The 22,622-nt window shown below is 38.0% G+C and overlaps 1 protein-coding gene across 13 annotated transcripts in view; it reads right to left on the bottom strand.

Annotated features, from left to right (window-relative positions):
* The window catches only part of NUP98 (nucleoporin 98 and 96 precursor), a gene marked incomplete at its 3' end in the record, with an annotated part of 103,690 nt that overhangs the window by 40,998 nt on the left and 40,070 nt on the right, over positions 1-22,622 (bottom strand). For all 13 annotated transcript variants that reach the window (XM_082626781.1, XM_082626782.1, XM_082626772.1 and 10 more), the window contains 2 exons: positions 16,654-16,787; positions 13,637-13,824 (listed from right to left, as the gene is read on the bottom strand). In XM_082626781.1, coding sequence (XP_082482907.1) covers positions 13,637-13,824; positions 16,654-16,787 — 322 coding nt within the window. The remainder of the gene's footprint in view (positions 1-13,636; positions 13,825-16,653; positions 16,788-22,622) is intronic.

The following is a 22,622-nucleotide window of genomic DNA, read 5'->3' on the forward strand; positions in this document are numbered from 1 at the left end:
AAAGGTTTCTTTAAAAAAAAGACAAGAAAGAGGGGTAGAATCCCCTGATATCCAATGATGGAAATGACCATGAATACCTAAAAAGTTCAAGTTTGTGTACAATAGGTTTATTTAAGGCAACAACCTCTACAGCTTACCAGCTTTAAGTAGAAAAACCATATAAGAGATCTTAATCAACCTCCACTTAAAAAGTCACTGGATTACCTAATGCACTCCATTCCCTCTTTTAGAAAAACCAACCACTGGGAATTCCCTGGAGATCCAGTGGTTAGCAATGCACGTTTCCACTTAGTGGGTTTGATCCCTGGTTGGGGAACTAAGATCCCGCATGGTGTGCAGTACATACAAAAAAAACAAAAACAAAGCAAAACAAAAAAAACCCACCAAACAACCCGCCTCCCCACCCCTCGCCCCCACTGCCACCCTAAACCAACCACTAAGTAGGTAGGCCACTCCCTTATTTATTCTAGTCTCAACAACTGGGTTATATAGTAGCAAACATCTAGTGTTTGTTCCTTACCTATGTATGCTATTTATACTCCTTATAGTAATGTTATTAAATAAGTATTAAGTAAGCCAATGAAACAGGCACTTGACAATAAAAAATTATTATTTCCATGAAAAATAAAACTTGCCCTCCTATTAATGGTAGACTAGGTAATATAGACTAATTCTCCTAGGAAGGATTACCAGAAAACTCAGAGCTCTTTCTAGGCATTAAGAGCCAACAAGATAGTAAAAAATGACTGTACCAGCAACCTGGGGGGACAGTGGTACAGGGAGGTGTCCAATATTTTGGGTTGCTTTTCTCCTGGAGACTTCTTGGATCCAAAGGGAAGGCTGAGAGGCTGATGGTGAACTTGACAGTCTTGTGGGACCAGGGAGGCAGAGATGAGTCTAGAGCCACCAAGGGGCGGGTCACTAGTAAATGCCACTTGTTTTGTGTTGGGACCTGAAAAGTCTCTACCCCTGGAGTTAAGAACTAAAAGTAAAAAGCACATGGTCCTAAGTTCAGCTATGACTCATCTCAATAAGCACTGTCATAAAAAAAAAACAAAAAAAACCTCTGAAGGTCAATATCATCATCCTCGAATTCCAGTTACTGCCACAGTTTTCTTCAAAGAAGATAAATGGCCAATAACCACGTAAGATACACAACATCATAAAGGGAATGCAAATTACAAGCATGAGGTACCACTTCACCCCCACCAGAATGGCTGTTATAAACAAACAGACAAACCAGAAAATAACAAGAGCTGACAAGGATACGGAGAAAACTAAAACATTGTACACTGCTGGTGGGAATGTGAAATGGTGCAGTGGCTATGGAAAACAGTTTGGCAGTTCTTTCTTTCTTTTTTCCTTTATTTTTTAACATCTTTAGTGGAGTATAATTGCTCTACAATGGTGTGTTAGTTTTGGCTTTATAACAAAGTGAATCAGCCATACATATACATATATCCCCACATCTCCTCCCTCTTGCGTCTCCCTCCCACCCTCCCTAGCCCACCCCTCTAGGTGGTCACAAAGCATGGAGCTGATCTCCCTGTGCTATGTGGCTGTTTCCCACTAGCTACCAATTTTACATTTGGTAGCCCATGCCACTCTCTCACTTCGACCCAGCTTACCCTTCCCCCTCCCCATGTCCTCAAGTCCATTCTCTACGTCTGTGTCTTTATTCCTGGCTTGCCCCTAGGTCCTTCAGAACAAATTTTTTTTTTTTTTAGATTTCATATATATGTGTTAGTGTACGGTATTTGTTTTCCTCTTTCTGACTGCCTTCACTCTGTATGACAGACTCTAGGTCCATCCACCTCACTACAAATAATTTCGTTTCTTTTTATGGCTAATATTCCATTGTATATATGTGCCACATCTTCTTTATCCATTCATCTATCGATGGACACTTACATTGCTTCCATGTCCTGGCTATTGTAAACAGAGCTGCAATGAACATTGTGGTACATGACTCTTTTTGAATTATGGTTTTCTCAGGGTATACGTCCAGTAGTGGGATTGCTGGGTCATATGGTAGTTCTATTTTTAGTTTTTTAAGGAACCTCCGTACTGTTCTCCATAGTGGCTTTATCATTTTACATTCCCACCAACAGTGTAAGAGGGTTCCCTTTTCTCCACACCCTCTCCAGTGTTTATTGTTTGTAGATTTTTTTGATGATGGCCATTCTGACTGGTGGGAGGTGATACCTCATTGTAGTTTTGATTTGCTTTTCTCTAGTGATTAGTGATGTTGAGCATCCTTTCATGTGTTTGTTGCTAATCTGTATATCTTCTTTGGAGAAATGTCTATTTAGGTCTTCTGTCCATTTTTGGATTGGGTTGTTTGTTTTTTGGATATTGAGCTGCATGAGCTGCTTGTAAATTTTAGAGATTAATCCTTTGTCAGTTGCTTTGTTTGCAAATATTTTCTCCCATTCTGAGGGCTGTCTTTTCATCTTGTTTATGGTTTCCTTTGCTGTGCAAAAGCTTTTACGTTTCATTAGATCCCATCTGTTTTTGTTTTTAATTCCATTTCTCTAGGAGGTGGGCCAAAAAGGATCTTGCTGTGATTTATGTCAAAGAGTGTACTTCCTATGTTTTCCTCTAAGAGTTTTACAGTGTCTGGCCTTACATTTAGGTCTTTAATCCATTTTGAGTTTATTTTTGTGTATGGTGTTAGGGAGTGTTCTAGTTTCATTCTTTTACATGTAGCTGTCCAGTTTTCCCAGCACCACTTATTGAAGAGGCTGTCTCTTCTCCATTGTATATTCGTGCCGCCTTTATCAAAAATAAGGTGACCATATGTGGGTGGCTTTATCTCTGGGCTTTCTATCCTGTTCCATTGATCTATATGTCTGTTTTTGTGTCAGTACCATACTGTCTTGATGACTGTAGCTTTGTAGTATAGTCTGAAGTCCAGGAGCCTGATTCCTCCAGCTCCATTTTTCTTTCTCAAGATTGCTTTGGCTCTTCGGGGTCTTTTGTGTTTCCATACAAACTGTGAAATTTTTTGTTCTAGTTCTGTGAAAAATGCCACTGGTAGTTTGATAAGGATTGATTGTATTGAATCTGTAGATGCTTTGGGTAGCATAGTCACTTTCACAAGGTTGATTCTTCCAATCCAAGAACGTGGTATATCTCTCCACATGTTTGGATCATCTTTAATTTCTTTCATCAGTGTCTTCTAGTTTTCTGCATACATACAGGTCTTTTGTCTCCTTAGGTAGGTTTATTCCTAGGTATTTTATTCTTTTTGTTGCAGTGGTAAATGGGAATGTTTCCTTAATTTCTCTTTCAGATTTTTCATCATTAGTGTATAAGAATGCAATAGATTTCTGTGCATTAATTTTATATCCTGCTACTTTACCAAGTTCATTGATTAGCTCTAGTAGTTTTCTGGCAGCATCTTTAGGATTCTCTATGTATAGTATCATGTCATCTGCAAACAGTGACAGCTTTACTTCTTCTTTTCTGATTTGGATTCCTTTTTATTTCTTTTTCTTCTCTGACTGCTGTGGCTAAAACTTCCAAAACTATGTTAAATAATAGTGGTGAGAGTGGACAACCTTGTCTTGTTCCTGATCTTAGTGGAAATGCTTTCAGTTTTTCAACATTGAGGATGACGTTGGCTGTGGGTTTGTCATATATGGCCTTTATTATGTTGACGTAAGTTCCCTCTATGCCCACTTTCTGAAGGTTTTTTAATCATAAATGGGTGCTGAATTTTGTCGAAAGCATTCTCTGCATCTATTGAGATGATCATATGGCTTTTCTCCTTCAATTTGTTAATATGGTGTATCACACTGATTGACTTGCATATATTGAAGAATCCCTGCATTCCAGGGATAAACCCCACTTGATATGGTGCATGATCCTTTTAATGTGCTGTTGGATTCTGTTTGCTAGTATTTTGTTGAGGATTTTTGCATCTATGTTCATCAGTGATATTGGCCTGCAGTTTTCTTTCTTTGTAACATCTTTGTCTGGTTTTGGTATCAGGGTGATGGTGGCCTCACAGAATGAGTTTGGGAGTGTTCCTCCCTCTGCTATATTTTCGAAGAGTTTGAGGAGGACAGGTGTTAGCTCTTCTCTAAATGTTTGCTGGAATTCGTCTGTGAAGCCATCTGGTCCTGGGTTTTTGTTTGCTGGAAGATTTTTATCACAGTCTCAATTTCAGTGCTTGTCATTGGTTTGTTTATATTTTCTCTCTTCCTGGTTCAGGCTCCAAAGGTTGTGCTTTTCTAAGAATGTGTCCATTTCTTCCAGGTTGTCCATTTTATTGGCATATAATTACTTGTAGTAATCTCTCATGATGCTCTGTATTTCTGCAGTGTTAGTTGTTATTTCTCCTTCTTCATTTCTAATTCTATTGATTTGAGTCTTCTCCATTTTTTTCTTGATGAGTCTGGCTAATGGTTTATCAATTTTGTTTATCTTCTCAAAGAACCAGCTTTTAGTTTTACTCATCTTTGCTATCATTTCCTTCATTTCTTTTTCATTTATTTCTGATCTGATCTTAATGATTTCTTTCCTTCAGCTAACTTTGGGGTTTTTTGTTCTTCTTTCTCTAATTGCTTTAGGTATAAGGTTCTGTTGTTTATTTGAGATGTTTCTTATTTCTTGAAGCAGGATTGTTTGAGATGTTTCTTGTTTCTTGAGGCAGGACTGTATTGCTATAAACTTCCGTCTTAAGAACTGCTTTTGCTGTATCCCATAGGTTTTGGATCATTGTGTTTTCAGTCTTTTGGTATTTTTTTGATTTCCCCTTTGATTTCTTCAGTGATCTCTTGGTTATTTAGTACTGTATTGTTTAGCCTCCATGTGTTTGTATTCTTTACAGATCATTTCCTGTAATTGATACCTAGTCTCATAGTGTTGTGATTGGAAAAGATACTTGATACAATTTGAATTTTTGAAAATTTGCCAAGGGTTGATTTGTGACCCACAATATGATCTATCCTGGAGAATGTTCCATGAGCACATGAGAAGAAAGTATATTGTTATTTTTGGATGGAATGACCTATAAATATCAATTAAGTCCATCTTGTTTAATGTATCATTTAAAGCTTGTGCTTCCTTATTTATTTTCATTTTGGATGATCTGTCCATTGGTGAAAGTGGGGTGTTAAAGTCCCCTACTATGATTGTGTTACCGTTGATTTCCCCTTTTATGGCTGTAAGCATTTGCCTTATGTACTGAGGTGCTTCTATGTTGGGTGCATAAATATTTACAAATGTTATATCTTCTTCTTGGATCGATCCCTTGATCATTATGTAGTGTCCTTTGTCTCTTGTAATAGTGTTTATTTTAAAGACTATTTCGTCTGATATGAGAATTGCTACTCCAGCTTTCTTTTGATTTCCATTTGCATGGAATATCTTTTTCCACCTCTCACTTTCAGTCTGCATGTGTCCCTAGGTCTGAAGTGGGTCTCTTGCAGACAGCATATATACAGGTCTTGTCTTGTATCCATTCAGCCAATCTATGCCTTTTGGTTGGAGTATTTAATCTATTTACGCTTAAGGTAGTTATCGATATGTATGTTCCTATTACCATTTTCTTAATTTTTTTTTTTTTTTTTTGCGGTACACGGGCCTCTCACTGTTGTGGCCTCTCCCGTTGTGGAGCACAGGCTCCGGATGCACAGGCTTAGCGGCCACGGCTCACGGGCCTAGCTGCTCTGCAGCATGTGGGATCTTCCCGGACCGGGGCATGAACCCGTGTCCCCTGCATCAGCAGGCGGACTCTCAACCACTGCGCCATCAGGGAAGCCCCTCTTAATTGTTTTGGGTTTGTTATTGTAGGTCTTTTCCTTCTCTTGTGTTTCCTGCCTGGAGAAGTTCCTTTAGCATTTGTTGTAAAGCTGGTTTGGTGGTGCTGAATTCTCTTAGCTTTTACTTGTCTGTAAAGGTTTTAATTTCTCCATCAAGTCTGAATGAGATTCTTGCTGGGTAGAGTATTCTTGGTTGTAGGGTTTTTCCCTTTCATCACTTTAAGTATATCACACCACTCCCTTCTGGCTTGTAGAGTTTCTGCTGAGAAATCAGCTGTTAACCTTATGGGAGTTCCCTTGTATGTTATTTGTTGTTTTTCCCTTGCTGCTTTTAGCATGTTTTCTTTGTATTTAATTTTTGATAGTTTGATGAATATGTGTCTTGGCGTGTTTCTCCTTGGATTTATCCTGTATGGGACTCTGCGCTTCCTGGACTTGATTAACTATTTCCTTTCCCATATTAGGGAAGTTTTCAACTATAATCTCTCCAAATATTTTCTCAGTCCCTTTCTTTTTCTCTTCCTCTTCTGGGACCCCTATAATTCGAACGTTGGTGTGTTTAATGTTGTCCCGGAGGTCTCTGAGACTATCCTCAATTCTTTTCATTTGTTTTTCTTTATTTTGCTCTGAGGTAGTTATTTCCACTATTTTATCTTCCAGGTCACTTATCCGGTCTTCTGCCTCATTTATTCTGCTATTGATTCCTTCTAGAGAATTTTAAATTTCATTTATTGTGTTGTTCATCATGGTTTGTTTGCTCTTTAGTTCTTCTAGGTCCTTGTTAAACATTTCTTGTATTTTCTCCATTCCATTTCCAAGGTTTTGGGATCATCTTTACTATCATTACTCTGAATTCTTTTTCAGGTAGCCTGAACAGTTTGTCAGTTCTTTAAAAGGTTAAGTATAGAATCAATGTATGAGCAAACAATTCCAGTCCTGGATATATACTCAAAGGAATTGAAACTGGGACTCTGATACTTGTACACCAACATTTATAGCGGCAGTATTCACATAGCTAAAAGGTGGAAACAACCCAAAAGTCCATCAATAGATGGAATGGATAAACAAAATGTGGGTTAACCATACAGTGGAATATTATTCAGCCTTAAAAAGAAATGAACTTCTGGGCTTCCCTGGTGGCACAGTGGTTGAGAATCCGCCTGCCGATGCAGGGGACACGGGTTCATACCCCGGTCAGGGAAGATCCCACATGCCACGGAGCGGCTAGGCCTGTGAGCCATGGCCGCTGAGCCTGTGCATCTGGAGCCTGTGCTCCACAACGGGAGAGGCCACAACAGTGAGAGGCCCGCGTACCGCAAAAAAAAAAAAAAAAAGAAAAAAGAAAAAAAAAATGAAGGTCTGATACATGCTACAACTTAATGAACCTCTAAAATGTTATGCCAACTAATGAGAACATACTGTATAGCACAGGGAACTCTACTTAATGCACTGTGGTGACATGAATGGGAAGGAAGTCCAAAAGGGAGGGGATATGTGTATATGTATGGCTGATTCATTTTGCTGTACAGCAGAAACTAACACAACATTGTAAAGCAACTATACTCCAATAAAAGTAATTTAAACAAATAAAATAAAACATTATGCCAAGTAAAATAATCCAGAAATGAAAGAGAATAAATTCTGTATGATTCTCTGTATATGAGGTATCTAAAATAGGCAAATTCTTACAGACAGAAAGTAATATAGAGGTTAAAAGGTTAACAGGTTTCTTCTTCTGGGGGAAGAAGAAAATAGGGAATTATCGCATGGCAGGTACAGAGTTTCTGTTCGGGATGATGAAGTTCTGGAGATACTGGTGGTGATAGCTACACAATATTGTAAATATACTTAACACCACTGAACTGTAATTGTATGTAACATAAATTTTACCATTTTAACCATTTTTATGTATATTTTACTACAATAAAAATTAGTAAAAAAAACCACAAGTAATTCAGGCACACATTTGTAAAAGCTGTTAAATATTAAAATATATAAATTTAGGAAAACTGCAGATGTGTTCATATATGTTTTTGTGATTTGGAGGTTAAGAAAATAAGGTAACTGAAATATCCAAACCAAATAAATCACTATGTATGTAGAAGACCTAAATGATTAGCAAGCTTAGTTTAATTTAATATCCCCAAACCCAACAATTATGGAATAAATATTATTTTCAAATACATATGGAATGTTTATGCAAACTAACCATATGTTGGACTATTAAAGGAAGCCACAAGTTTCAAAAAACTGAAATCACCTGAAGTACTTTTTTCTTTTGAACATAAGCTAGAAATCAGTAACAAAGAGATAACTTAAAAATCTCCATGTTAGGAATTTATATTCTTGAATAACCCCAGGCTCAAAAATCCCCATGAAAATCAGAAAGCATTTATCATATAATTATTTTTTGAACATTAAGAGTACTCCATATGAAAACTTGTAGAGTACAAATAGAGCTGAACTAAAAGGAAAATTTACATCTCTAAATGCATATATTAAAATTTGAAAAGAAGGAAAGTTGAAAATAAAAGCTAAGCATCCATTTAGACAAAGAACAGAAAATTAAATACCATAAAAAGAGGGGGGAATGGACCTCCCTGGTAGCACAGTGGTCAAGAATCCGTCTGCCAATGCAGGGGACACGGGTTGGAGCCCCGGTCCATGAAGATCCTACATTTGCGGAGCAACTAAGCCTGTGCACCACAACTACTGAGCCTGAGTTCTAGAGCCGGCGAGCCACAACTACTGAGCCCGCGCACCTAGAGCCCATGCTCCACAACAAGAGAAGCCACCACAATGAGAAGCCTGCACAGCACAACGAAGAGTAGCCCCCGCTCGCCACAACTAGAGAAAAGCCTGCGTGCAGGCAACAAAGACCCAAAGCAGCCAAAAATAAAATAAATAAAAATTTTTTAAAAAAAGAGGGGAGAAGGGACTAAAAATAAATATTAGTGAAAATGATAAATAAAATTAAAAATTAATGAAAGAGGAATCAGACTCGAGAGCATCAATAATGCCAGAAGTTAGTTCTTTGAAGTGGTCAATAAAACTGGTAGATCCCTGACCACATTGCTAAAATGAGAAGGCACAAAATACCCACATGTCAGGAGTGAAAACACAGACATCCCCACAGATTCTACTAAAATGAAAAAGACAGTAAGGATATTTTTAAACAACTTTATGCCAGTAAGTTTGGAATTTTAATGAGCTGAAATTAATAGTATAAGAACATAACTTGTCAAAAGTGACTCAAAAGAATGAAAAAGCGGATGTCCTATAACTTTAAAGTCAATAATTAAAACAAAACACCTTACTACAAATAACACTTCAGACTTGTATCTTCACCAGTATCCAACATCTAATGGAAGGGGGGGAGAAAGGCCTATCTTACACAAAGTCTTCCAGAGAATAGAGGGAATGATACAATTTATGAGGTCAGCCTAATTTTTATACCAAAACTGGATAAGGAAATTATAAGACAGGAACATCCAAGCCAATCTAAATCAGGAACACAGCAGGCAAAAAAGTCCCGGACAAAATTTTACATGGTGAACTCTAAAAGAAAGTAAGTTGGGCTTCCCTGGTGGCGCAGCGGTTGAGAATCTGCCTGCTAATGCAGGGGACGCAGGTTTGAGCCCTGGTCCGGGAGGATCCCACATGCCGCGGAGCAACTATGCCCATGCGCCACAACTACTGAGCCTGCGCGTCTGGAGCCTGTGCTCCGCAACAAGAGAGGCCGCGATAGTGAGAGGCCTGTGCGCCGCGATGAAGAGTGGCCCCCCCTTGCTGCAACTAGAGAAAAAGCCCTCGTGCAGAAACGAAGACCCAACGCAGCCAAAAATAAATAAATAAATAAATAAATTAGGAAAAAAAGTGTTTTTTTTTTGTGGTACGTGGGCCTCTCACTGTTGTGGCCTTTCCCGTTGCGGAGCACAGGCTCCAGAAGCGCAGACTCAGAGGCCATGGCTCACGGGCCTAACCACTCCACGGCATGTGGGATCTTCCCAGACCAGGGCTCGAACCCGTGTCCCCTGCATCGGCAGGCGGACTCTCAACCACTGCGCCACCAGGGAAGCCCGGAAAAAAAGTTTAGAAGAAAGTAAGTTACCAAACACTATCAGGATCTATGGAGAGGGCTTAGGAGCCAACATGAAAGGGTTCCTTCTGGCCAAAGAGCGAACAACCTGGTGATCACAGAAAATATTAGCTGCAATGGATGGAAACACAGCAACAGGGGTGGGGTGGGGGGGAGGAGAGAAGATGGTTTAATCAAATGTTTCACATGAAGAACGTACAAGTAAAAAACAAGGAACTAAATATGAAACATAAAAACAGTGTGAGGCAAATGTGAAGAGGACTGGAATCAGAAATATCAAGGTGAGACAGGTACAAAGGACAGACACAAGAAGCCAAAGAACAGAAAAGTGTTGCACAATTTGTGAAAGCAAAACTATGTGACTTTGAACACCAGGTTTCATAAGTAAAAACAAGTGATAGATTCATGTATATTTCGCCATATTTACGTCACTGCCCTCACTTGGCTTATAGGAATATAGCAATATAGGAATAAGAGTTACTCGTTTGAACTTGTATTGAACTTGTTTCCCACAACCTTGCTACATTTATTTATTAGTTCAGAATTGACATACAGTAAACAGCACATATTAAATTGTACAATTCCATAAGTTTCAACATGTGTATACGCCAGTGAAACCATCATCACAATCAAGAAAAACAACATAGCCATAAATACCCAGAAGTCTCCTCATACACCTTGTAATCTCTCCTTTCTATCCCTTCAAGACCTCTCCCTCATGTCCAGGAAACAACTTGCACTTTCCAGTATTTTATATAAATGGTGTGGTGGGGGGAGAGACTATCTTGATAAATACAAGACAGAACACCAATTGGTCAAGTCATGTTTGAAACAAACATTGAAAAAAAAACCTGGAAAATAAATTTATATCCACTTGAAAAAAATATATGTGTATTTCAAACCAGAAACATATCAAAATACTCTCTCTGCCTGACAGTCCTCCCTATCCCTCCTCAGTTTAAACAACACATCCTCAGAGAAGCTTTCCTTCATCATTCTGTCTCTCCTACAGTGGCAATCTCTACTTCTCCTGTCACTTGTGATTATTTTGTCAACATCTCTCTTCCCCCATAGTTTGTGACAGAGGAATGTGTCTTGTTCACAGCAACTAAGCCCGTGTGCCACAACTACTCAGCCTGTGCTCTAGAGCCTGCGAGCCACAACTACTGAGCCCGCGAGCCACAATACTGAAGCCCACGTGCCTAGAACCTGTGCTCCACAACAAGAGAAGCCACCGCAATGAGAAGCCCGCGCACCACAACGAAGAGTAGCCCCCGCACGCTGCAACTAGAGAAAGCCCACGCACAGCAACGAAGACCCAACACAGCCAAAATAACAAAAACCCCCACAACATTGTAATCAACTATATTTCAATGTTATTTAAAACTTAAAAAAAGAATAAACAAGCAAACGAACAAGCATATAACTTGAATAGAGAATCTGACTTAATACATCAAGGGTGGCATTTAAATTCCCTTGGGAAAGGTGCAGTTTGTTTAACAAATGATGCTGGCATAACTGGCAGAAAAAAATAAATAAAAGAACATGGGGAGTTCTGACACGAGAAAAGACGGGTAAAATTTAAAATAGGGTGGCCAGAGTAGTATTCACCGATGTGACATTTGTGTAAAGAGTAAGACAGTTAGCTATTAGGATTTATGGGGAGAAGTGTTTTAGGCAAAGGGAACAATTGGAGCAACGATCCAAAGGCAATAGCATGCCTTTCTTGTCCTAACAGCAGCAAGGAGATTATAGTGGAGTAGACAGTGAAGACAGTAGTAGATGTGTTTACAGAGGTAATGGAACGTCAGATCTTATAGGGCCTCATTGTGCCATTGTAAGGAATTCAGCTTTTACTGGGTGAAGTACGAACCGCAATTGAGTTTTGGACAGACAGTGACATGGTCTGACTTACACTTCAAAGGAATCACTGTTAGTTGTATTCTGAACAGAATGCAAAGGAACAAAGGTAAAAGCAAAAAGATCAGTTAGCAGATACTGCAGTAATTCAGTCAAGAGATGATGGTGCCTTGGATCAAGGTAATTAGTAGCAGTGAAGGTGGTAAGAATTGGTCAGATTCTGGATAATTTTTAAAGGTAGAACAAAGATTTGCTGATGGCTTAGATATGGGATGTATGAAAAAAGTCAATGACGATTCCAAAATTTTTGGCCTGAGCAACTAGAGTGATAGAAACGCAATTATCTGCAACAGGAAAGGCTTTGGGTGGAACAGCTTTAAGGTGGAAGATCAGTTCAGTTCTGGACATATTAATTTTGAAATAAATGTCTATTGGACATGCAAGTGGAGATGCTGAGTAGGGCTGGATATTGGATATAAGAGTCTGGAGTTTGTGAGAGAGGTCCAGGCTGGAGATAAAAGTTTGAGAATTAGACTACAGATGATCAAAAAGTCTTGAATTAAATTAAATCACTTTGGGGGTGAGTAAAGATAATGTGATCAAGAACTGAGCCTAGGGGCACTCCAATTTTAAGAGGCCAGGAAGAAGAGGAACCAGCAAGGGAGACAGAAGGAGCAACCAGTAAGGTAGGAACAAAACTAAAAAAGTGGTGGGTTCCTGGAAGCCACATTTCCAGGAAAGTAAATCAAGGAAAAGTGACAGGTAACCCGTGTACTTCTGATACATCAAGTAAAGACTGTTGAGAGCAACACCACAGAAGTAGAAGCCAGGAAGGGGATACCATATTAACAGCAAAACGTGTGTTTTCCCACTCCAATCCTCTCTATTTGTATATCATATTTGTAGATCCTAAGACCTGGTGAAATTGCCCTGAAAGTTGTTGATCTGATGACTGGACTAAAAAGGGTGACTCTAAGCTGAACAATTTGCTAAATGCTGGGGACATAAACATGAATAATACGCAGTCCCTGCCTTCAAAATAATCCAGTGATGTTCTAAAGAAATGCATAAAATCGGACTTTCCATCTTTTCTGAAGCAGCTGCCCACCATACTTTTAAGAGAAAAAAAGGAGTGATAATTTTTTACACTTTATAACATTCATAGACTAAGAACTATAAGAGATGAATTCCTACTTTTTCCCCCAAAGCTTTAAAAAAAAAAAAAAAAAAAAAGCTTTCCTTTCTGATTAGAAAAGTATTCGGTATTTAAAAAAAGCCTCTGTGTGTGTTTAGCAATGCATCTAGAAAAATAAACAACTTAGAAATGAAATGCCCTGAAATTATATCTCCAGAAGTTAACTACTGTTGACACTTTGGTATATATTTTTCTTCAGTTTTTTTCCCCCATGTAGATATATTAACACTCTAATAAGGCATGTTTGCATACTTTAAGTATAATTTTCAATGTTTACCAACAACTCTTCTACATCTTTCCTGAATTTATTTTCAATGTAATTACTTATTATTTTATTAATATCTATATGTATAGGAATGAAAACAAATGTGTGTATATGTATATATATTTTTTCTTAACTAGTTTGGCCAATTTGAGTTGTAAGAAAACAGTGTCTTCTGCTTAAAATAATGTAAGCACTAGCACTAGCTTATCATAAACAAAACCAAATAACATGATATATGCAAAACTTGAAGGATGTTAACCAAAACATGTTATGTTAACTATGATTATCCCTCGGAGTGATCGAGTTATTTTTATTCTTCTTCGTGATATTCTATATTTATCACAATAAGAAAAAAAATGTATATATAACATTTGTAGCACATTTAAGTAAACAGTTTTATACTTAGTTTATATTAATATTTTACATCTAATTTAACAGAAACTCACTTGGGCATGAATGCTCCATTGGCTAAGGATGGTTCATCGTCATCTAGCCCATCAAAGAGATGTGACTTGGCTGTGCCTGTTGTTTGTAAAGCCTTCGGTCGGACTCTGGTGGCAGGGCGGGGTGTCAGTTTATAATGCGTAGGTGTCGTGAGAGCCTTCTGGGCTGCTGGATTTGTTGGTTTCAATCTCTGAAAAACAAAAAAATCAAGGAAAGTTCTAGTTTAACTCAAATATGATACTGGCCTTAAAAATCAGAAGACCAGAGTTCACACCTCATCTCTGCCATTCACCTGCTAGATCTCTCTTGGAGTCTTGGCTCCCAGAACACACGGATTTCCCACCCAACTTTGTATGTAAGTGTGAATGCTAATGTAACTGTCTTTATTTCTCTATAATTGATTTTCATTCATCTCCCCAGCCCCCATTTCAATGGGTTTGTCTGACTTGTTTCAAAATATAATTGAGATACTGCATCTGAAGTATCTGCATCTGAAGTATATTGTAAATCGAAATGTACTAACATATTAATATACCTTGTGCATTTCTCTTCATCTTACAAAAGAGAATAGCCTGCAGTTGTTTTGCTTTCTAAAACAAAGACGACAATATTTACATTCAATTTTAAGAAAATATAATACCAAAATAATTCTAAGCCTAATTATTTTTCAATTAAACCAAAAATCTTATCCTTCAAGAAAAACTGAGACACAGCCATAAATATTCAACTTTTTTGCAATCTACATCACTATGAAAAAATGGATAGATATTAGCTTGCATTTATCCACCATTTAATAAATGCTGATAATTACCATGAGTCAAACACTAAGAATAAAAATAATACAATTGGGACTTCCCTGGTGGCGTAATGGTTAAGGATCCATCTGCCAATGCAGGGGACACGGGTTCGAGCCCTGGCCCAGGAAGATACCACATGCCGCGGAGCAACTAAGCCCGTGTGCCACAACTACTGAGCCTGTGCTCTAGAGCCTGCAAGCCACAACTACTGAGCCCACATGCCACAACTACTGAAGCCCACGTGCCTAGAGACCATGCTTTGCAACAAGAGAAGCCACTGCAATGAGATGACCACGCAACACAACAAAGAGTAGCCCCCACTCGCTGCAACTACAGAAAGCTGGTGTGCAGCAACGAAGAAAGAAATGAAAGAAACGAAAGAAAGGAAAAAAAGGAAGGAAGGAAGGAAGGAAGGACAGAAGGAAGGAAGGAAGGAAAGAAAAGAAAAAGAAAGAAAGAAATTTAAAATAATAATAATAATACAATTACTCTCCCTGATTTTTGAGAGTATTACAAGTTAGTGGAGGAGACATACAACTAAATTAATTAGTCTTCAGGTTGGTTTTGATAGCACCTTTACTATGTCTCCATAGCATCTTCAGGATGTTATACATTTGTTTTCCTAAACAGTATACATGGGATTATATAACCACTTGAAACAATAATATCTAAAATATAAAACCTATCACAGTTTATTCTTCTCTTCACAATGCAGACTGTTTACACTTCAGTATCAACATACCTTCCCAAATCTCTGTTATCTTTCACAATTCTGTGCCTTTGCTTGGAATGTCTTGACCTAGATCTACCAACTTCTACATATGTTCTCAAAAAAAGTTAAACCTTACCTCTTCTGAAAACCTTTATCAAACTCACCCAAGAATCTATGCTCTTCCCTCTGTGATATTTTTAAATTTTTATTAAGATAAAATTCACTAACATAAAATTCACCATTTTAATGCATTTAATTCAGTCAAGTTTTAGTATATTTACAAGGCTGTACAACCACCAACCACTAAATTCCAGAACATTTCCCTCATTCCAAAAAGAAATACTGTGCCTCCCAATTCCTCTCTTTCTCTCTCTCTTTTTTAAACATTCATTTATTTTATTGTTTATTTATTTGGCTGTGTCAGATCCTAGTTGTGGCATGTGGGACCTTTTTAGTTGAATCATGTGGAATCTTTAGCTGCGGCATGTGGGATCTAGCTCCCTGACCAGGGATCAAACCCGGGTCCCCCAGCACTGGGAGTGCGGAGTCTTAGCCACTGGACCGCCAGGGAAGTCCCCTCTATCTCTTGGCAAGCATGTACTTTCTGTCTCTATGGATTTGCCTATTCTACACATTTTATATAAATAGAATCATGTGGCCTTTGCGTTTGGCTTCTTTGACTTAGCATGTTTTCAAGATTCATCCATGTTGTAGCATGTATCATCACTTCATTCCTTTTTATGGCTGAATGATATTCCATTATATAGACATACAACATTGTGTTTATCCATTCATCAGTTGATAGGCTCATCTCTCTATTACTGCATATATTATACTAAAGCTGAGTAAATTTAAGCATGTATAGGTCTGATCTTCCTCACTGGATAGCAAGCTCTTAGAGACTGAATTCTTGTTTACTTTTATTAGGTATCCTCAGTGCTGAACACAGTAACTAGTCAGACATAAATGGCTAAATAATAATTTCTGTATACTGAGCAACTTACTCTATTTCTCAACACTGAACAGAATTGCTATTCCCATTTTACAGATGAAACACATTCAGAGAGGCAAAAGGAGATGCCCAATATCTCACAGACTGTAAGTGGTAAAACAGGATTAAACCAACCAAAGACTACTTTTAATGCCACAACACAGTGAGCAGAAGATCATTTCTAGAACCTAAGAGGTTAAGACAAAGCTATGTAGAAATCAGGAGAAAAAAAATTTGATTTGCCACTTAAGACATTATGATGTTAGAGAATCAGCCTCTGTGAGCCTTAGTTTGCTCAACTATAAAATGAGTATATCTGCCTCATATCAGGGCTGTTGAAAAGTCTCAGCCTTCACTTCCAGTTCAACACTTATTTCACTGTCATGCTGCCTTCCAGATATAAAAATAATTTATCCCCTGGCCTAGTGAAAAGCATAAATAATGTGTCTTAGAAGTTTAATTACACCTAAGTTTCTCCTACTCTGAGAACAGATTTTATAGAAACATCCTTAAACTTACCTCTTCTTTCTTCTTAGGGTCTGACATGGGATTCCGGAAGAGAGGAGAGTCCCCAAAAGGTGAGTATGTCAGACTATTGATGTGCTGTTGGAGAACAGCCTGCTGGGCAGCAGAAGCATTTGGATCTGTCAAAGCTTTTTAAAAAAAGAAAAGAAAAAGCAAGATGTCAGTCCAAGGATCCAGTGCCTTAAATCAAGAGAACTTGAGATTCTCTTCAAAATGTTCAGACTCACTCAGTGGCATTACTGGTTGAGAGCAAGGGAGCAAACTGTGAAGGAAATCAACAATCAAATAATCTAAAAGGTCAAAGATATGTGGAGCATTTCATAAGAGACAACACACACAAAATTTTACTTAGGTGTTCATTATTGCCAATAATCAAAGAAATGTAAACCTAAACAACCTTGAAGAAATTTTATATCTAACTCATTATCTATCAATGGCATAGCTATATAAAAAGGGATCAGTCTGACTTCTAGAGATGCTGCAAATTGGTTTAATATGTCTAAAACAAACAATATGACAGTACACAGAGCAAGTAATGTTTTTATATTTTTTAACCTAATAATTTTAATCATGAAAATCTAACCCAAGGACTTAATTAAACTAGAAAGAAAATAAAGACATATTTGTAAGTGTTCACTGAACACCATTATTATCTGTAATGGTCAAGACTTGGAAACAACCTATGTCCAACATTAACAGTTGTAAAAATCATGATTCATCAACATGGTGGATTAAGTAGTTGTTAAAAATGACAATATGGAAATAACAAAGTATCTCTGATTTAATTTAATAAGTAAAAAATTCCAGAATAAAAAATATTAAGTATACTGAGAATATAGAGGAAGAGGGTAGCAAATGAAAATGAAAATGGCTGTTAAGGCATCCTTATATTTACTATTTGCATTTGATATTCATATTACATTTAAGTAAAAATTGAAAGGAAAAAAAGATCACCCCATTTTCTTTCAAAGTGTAAGAACAGGGCTTCCCTGGTGGCGCAGTGGTTAAGAATCCGCCTGCCAATGCAAGGGACACGGGTTTGAGCCCTGGTCCGGGAAGATCCCACATGCCGCGGAGCAACTAAGCCCGTGAGCCACAACTACTGAGCCTGCACTCTAGAGCCCGCAAGCCACAACTACTGACTCTGTGTGCTGCGACTACTGAAGCCTGCGCACCTAGAGCCTGTGCTCCGCAACAACAGAAGCCACCGCAATGAGAAACCCGCGCACAGCAAAGAAGAGTAGCCCCCGCTCGCTGCAACCAGAGAAAGCCTGTGCACAGCAACGAAGACCCAACACAGCCAAAAAAATAAAGAAAGAAAGAAAATAAAGAAATAGAAAAAAAAAAAGTGTAAGAACAAACGTCATCAGACAGGAACAATGATCTACAATTGTACACGGTAAAAAGAAAACAGCAACAAAAAAATCTGCACTGTACCCTGATTGATGAAGAAACCTCTTCAGAAGATAAATATTTCAAAAAAAAATACTGATAAAAAAATCAAATCACACAAGTTACTTTAGAAATAAAAATACGTTTTCCTTCATAAACATTTAAAATAAGGCTAAAGCCAAAATATAAGATAATCTATGGAAAAGAAGTGCCACAAACAAAAAATTTTGAAAAATTTAATACAATGGAGCAGAGTGGGGGGTGGGGGAGTGCAGAGACAATAGCAGCATCAACAACAAACCCAAAACAGACAGTTATAATAAAATTAATGAAAAGAGGTAGATCCACCATAGTCAAATTAAGCATTCTTAAAACTGGATGTATTCACTAAATACTAAAACACTGTATGTTGATATTTTAGGAGAGGGTACAGATTTGCTCAGGATTGTGAAACCCAGAGATGTCAATTTAATGATCATATAGTAAAGCATCTGTATTCAGAAAGTTCCTAAATCCAATTTAAGACTACTGGTGAGAAAAAAATACAGAAAAGTAGCCACCCAATAACATAATGTTGTTCTGTGGACTATTCAATAAGACTAAAAAATCCCTGGATATTCTTAATGAACTCTGATATTCACTAGTCGGTTTGTTACCTGATAGCCAATTATACACTAAAAAAACACTGATCAGGGACTTCCCTGGTGGTCCAGTGGTAAAGAATCCGCCTTCTAATGCAGGGGACACAGGTTCACTCCCTGGTTGGGGAACCAAGATCCCACATGCCGCAGGGCAACTAAGCCTGCGCTCCACAAGTGCTGAGCTCGCGTGCCTCAACGAGAGAGCCTGCGTGCCGCAAACCACAGAGCCCACGCGCCCTGGAGCCCACACACCACAACTAGAGAGAGAAAAACCCGCACGCCACAACTAGAGAGAAGCCCACGCGCAGCAACGAAAGATCCCGTGAGCTGCAACTAAGATCCAACACAGCCAAATAAATAAATATTTTAAAATAAATTAATTAATAAAAAAAAACACTGACCAGCACTAGCTGATCCCACCATATAACAAGTATAGGTCACCCCTCCTGGGTATGCTCAAATAAAAATTCCCTCAACAAATTCAAACATACATAATTAGGAAAGTGTGTGAGAATGTCTTTATTTCTGTATGTTTAAATATGAAATCTTCTCTGTTAACTGAATTATTTCAAATAAAATACAGAAAAGAGAGCTGATAAGTTAGGAAAAATAAGAGAATAAGCAAGCATAAGCGCTAGTTAAGCTATCATTTACTGGTGTTATATTCAGTTCTGGTCAAAATAATTTGAAAACATACTGAAAAACCGTATCATGACCAAATGATCAAAGAGACAGAAAAAAGGTATAAAAATCAAGTCTTTTGAGACCAGAAGAAACTGATACTTTATCTGAAAGAAAGGCAATAGGTTACCACAAAGAAATTGTAGGAGACTTGATTTTGCTTAGCTTTAGGAGGTAGAAGTAGAACTACTGGGTGGAAATTCTATAAAGGCAGGTTTTGGTTTCTAAACAACCTGAACAAAACAATGGACTGGACTAACCTGTAAGGAAGCCACCATAGCTGAGGCTTTTAAGTAACGGACTCCCACAAGCTCTAAAGCACCTTATAACTAAGACCCTGTGATGCAAAGATGTACATTCTAAATCAATACAACTACATTTAAATGAGCAGAAACACTACTGTATATAACTGTAATATCAAATTCTTGTCAGGACCTTTTAACTGGCTTTGGGAAAAGATGGATTATTAAAAACCATTCAAAAGCTATCTATGTAAATAGCAGGTTATGGTATTTATGCTACCTCCTACTAAAATCAAAACTAAGGAAAACAAAATTTGAATATAATTTTATGATAAAACTGATTCTAATTTTCACAGAGAAATTAGAGTTCTAATTCACCTCTGCTAGCTCCAAAGACCTAATTAAAATCTATGGATAAAACAAATTAAAATATCTACACAGCCCACAATGACAAAGAATAGGAAGGTAGTAAATGAACAGATGAGAAAATATAACAAATGCCTAGAAGAAAGAAATGGACAAGCAGGAGAGAGTAAACCATATCCTGGAGTACACTCAAGGGGGATTACAGCCAAAAGGGGGGACTATCTGCCTGAAGCACAGAAAGCTGAGAGATTCAAGAAGAGTAAATTTGATGAACTGAGACTGTGGAAGGAGAGAAGAACCAATGCAAAGCATATATACACAACAACTACTATACCCTGTCATCCTCCTAATCCCTGATGCTCAACAGATAAGTCAAAATATCAGATAGAGTTCCTCTGATGAAATCAAGTTAACAAGGGCAACAAGGGGACCTGTACCAGCCCAGAGCTAAGAATGTGATATTCTAACATTTAGAGGACCCTTGGCTAACAGCTGGTTCCTGGGCTACTTATCAAATGAAATCTACTGACGAAAAAGCTCTACCCAGATACACAAGTTGCCAGTGAGATTTTTATTATTTTATTCTTAAATATGACTGGAAAGCATCACTGAGTATTAAAGAATAGGATCAAAACAAAAATAATCCTGAAAATTTAAGGAACAGAAGAATTCTAAAAAATTTTTTAATGCCAATTAAATTCAGAGTTTCAAGAAAAAAACTGCATCTAAGAACTGGATGCTTAAAAAAAGGAACTTCCAGAGAATGAGAAAGACAATAAAAAAAATCCAAAAGGATGATTCAGAAGACAATTTAAAAAAAACTTCTAGAAAGTAGAAACATGGGTGAAAAAAATCAAATGTTAAGACAGTAAAGGTCTAGGAATTCCCTGGTGGTCCAGTGGTTAGGACTCGGCGCTCTCACTGCTGGGGCCCAGGGTTCAATCCCTGGTCAGGGAACTAAGATGCCGCATGCCTCGTGGCGTGGCCAAAAAAGAAAAAAGACAGAAAGGATCTAAGCAAATCACTGAAATTTCAGAACAAAGGGACAATCCTAAATGGCTGTGGGCCTAGGGGGAACAAGTCTCAAGAATCAGAAAGGCGGGCTTCCCTGGTGGCGCAGTGGTTGAGAGTCCGCCTGCCAATGCAGGGAACACGGGTTCGTGCCCCGGTCTGGGAAGATCCCACATGCCGTGGAGCGGCTGGGCCCGTGAGCCATGGCCGCTGAGCCTGCGTGTGCTCCGCAGCGGGAGAGGCCACAACAGTGAGAGGCCCGCATACCGCAAAAAAAAAAAAAAAAAAAAAAAAAAAATCAGAAAGGCATTAGACTTCTTATCAGAAATGGTTAATCTAAGAAGTATCGTCAAAGTTCTGAGGGTGAAATATTTTCACACCAGATTCCATAACATTAAAGTGTGTAGAACAAATGAAGATGTTTTCAGAACTGTAAGTAGTCAAAGTTTACCTTTCATTATCCATGTTACTTGAAGACACATTCCAGAAAATTTAGGAAATAGATAAAGAGGAAAACCCTATATCCAGGACATAGCAGTCTCCACTGAGTAGACTTGAAGGGAATATACTAGAGCAATGCTGAAGACCTAGGGAGTAATCAGAGTTCATACTGCCGCAGGAGGACAGAGAGATCAAAGAATGAGGTATCCAGGGTAAAAGAATTCTAATACTACCCTTAAGAATTTGGACTAGTGTTAAGAAGGTGTTAAGGGCAGGTAATGTAATGCAAGGGAAAAAAATAATTAGAAGTTCCAGGCGAAAGAAAAAGCTGTATGAGAAAAGATTACTTGATTAAGCAGCAATATTTTCAGTTATAATAAAATGCTACGCTCATTTGAAACTTAAATTTTTCTTTCCCCAAAGGAAGAAGACAGTAATTATTAGGAGAGAGTACTTTTCAACTTTATCAATACAAAAATATAAAAAGGGCAAAGAAATGAGAGAAAAAGAAGGGTAAGGAAGAGCACTATTGGCCTCACTTGACCAAGGGGACTCAAGAAATACTATCTCCTAGTTGACAGAATAAGAAAAAGTATGTAAGGACATGGCTTAAATTTGCAAAGTATGTAAGGACATGGAAATTTGCATGGCTTCTCAAAATGTGAAACATGGATCATGATAGTACAGGAGATGAATTTAATGGTACAGAGACTCACTCCTTCCTTCTCTCCTTCCATTCATCCATCTCAGTTACTCTATATCTGCCAGGTGACATCAGTTTTTTATTTTTGGTAAAACATAATTTTCTTTAAAAAAAAGATAGATATTTAAGTTACAAAGTGAGTTAATTTTAAATTAGAAATAATAACAGAGGTGGCAGGCAGATATAACAAAAACTAGGAAGGGGTATTCAAACGAATGAAGTATGAAAAACACTTTAATAGATAAAACTAAACTTGTGGGGGACTTCCCTGGTGGCGCAGTGGATAAGACTCTGCGCTCCCAATGCAGGGGTCCTGGGTTCGATCCCTTGTCAGGAAACTAGATCTCACATGCATGCTGCAACTAAGAGTTTGCATGCCACAACTAAGGAGCTGGCAAGCCGCAACTAAGGAGCCTACGAGCCGCAACTAAGACCTTGCACAACCAAATAAATAATTTTTTTAAAAAGTCTCAAATCCAGCTACAA

Source organism: Mesoplodon mirus (assembly GCF_964341445.2).
Source record: "Mesoplodon mirus genome assembly, chromosome: 7".
Taxonomy (NCBI): domain Eukaryota; kingdom Metazoa; phylum Chordata; class Mammalia; order Artiodactyla; family Ziphiidae; genus Mesoplodon; species Mesoplodon mirus.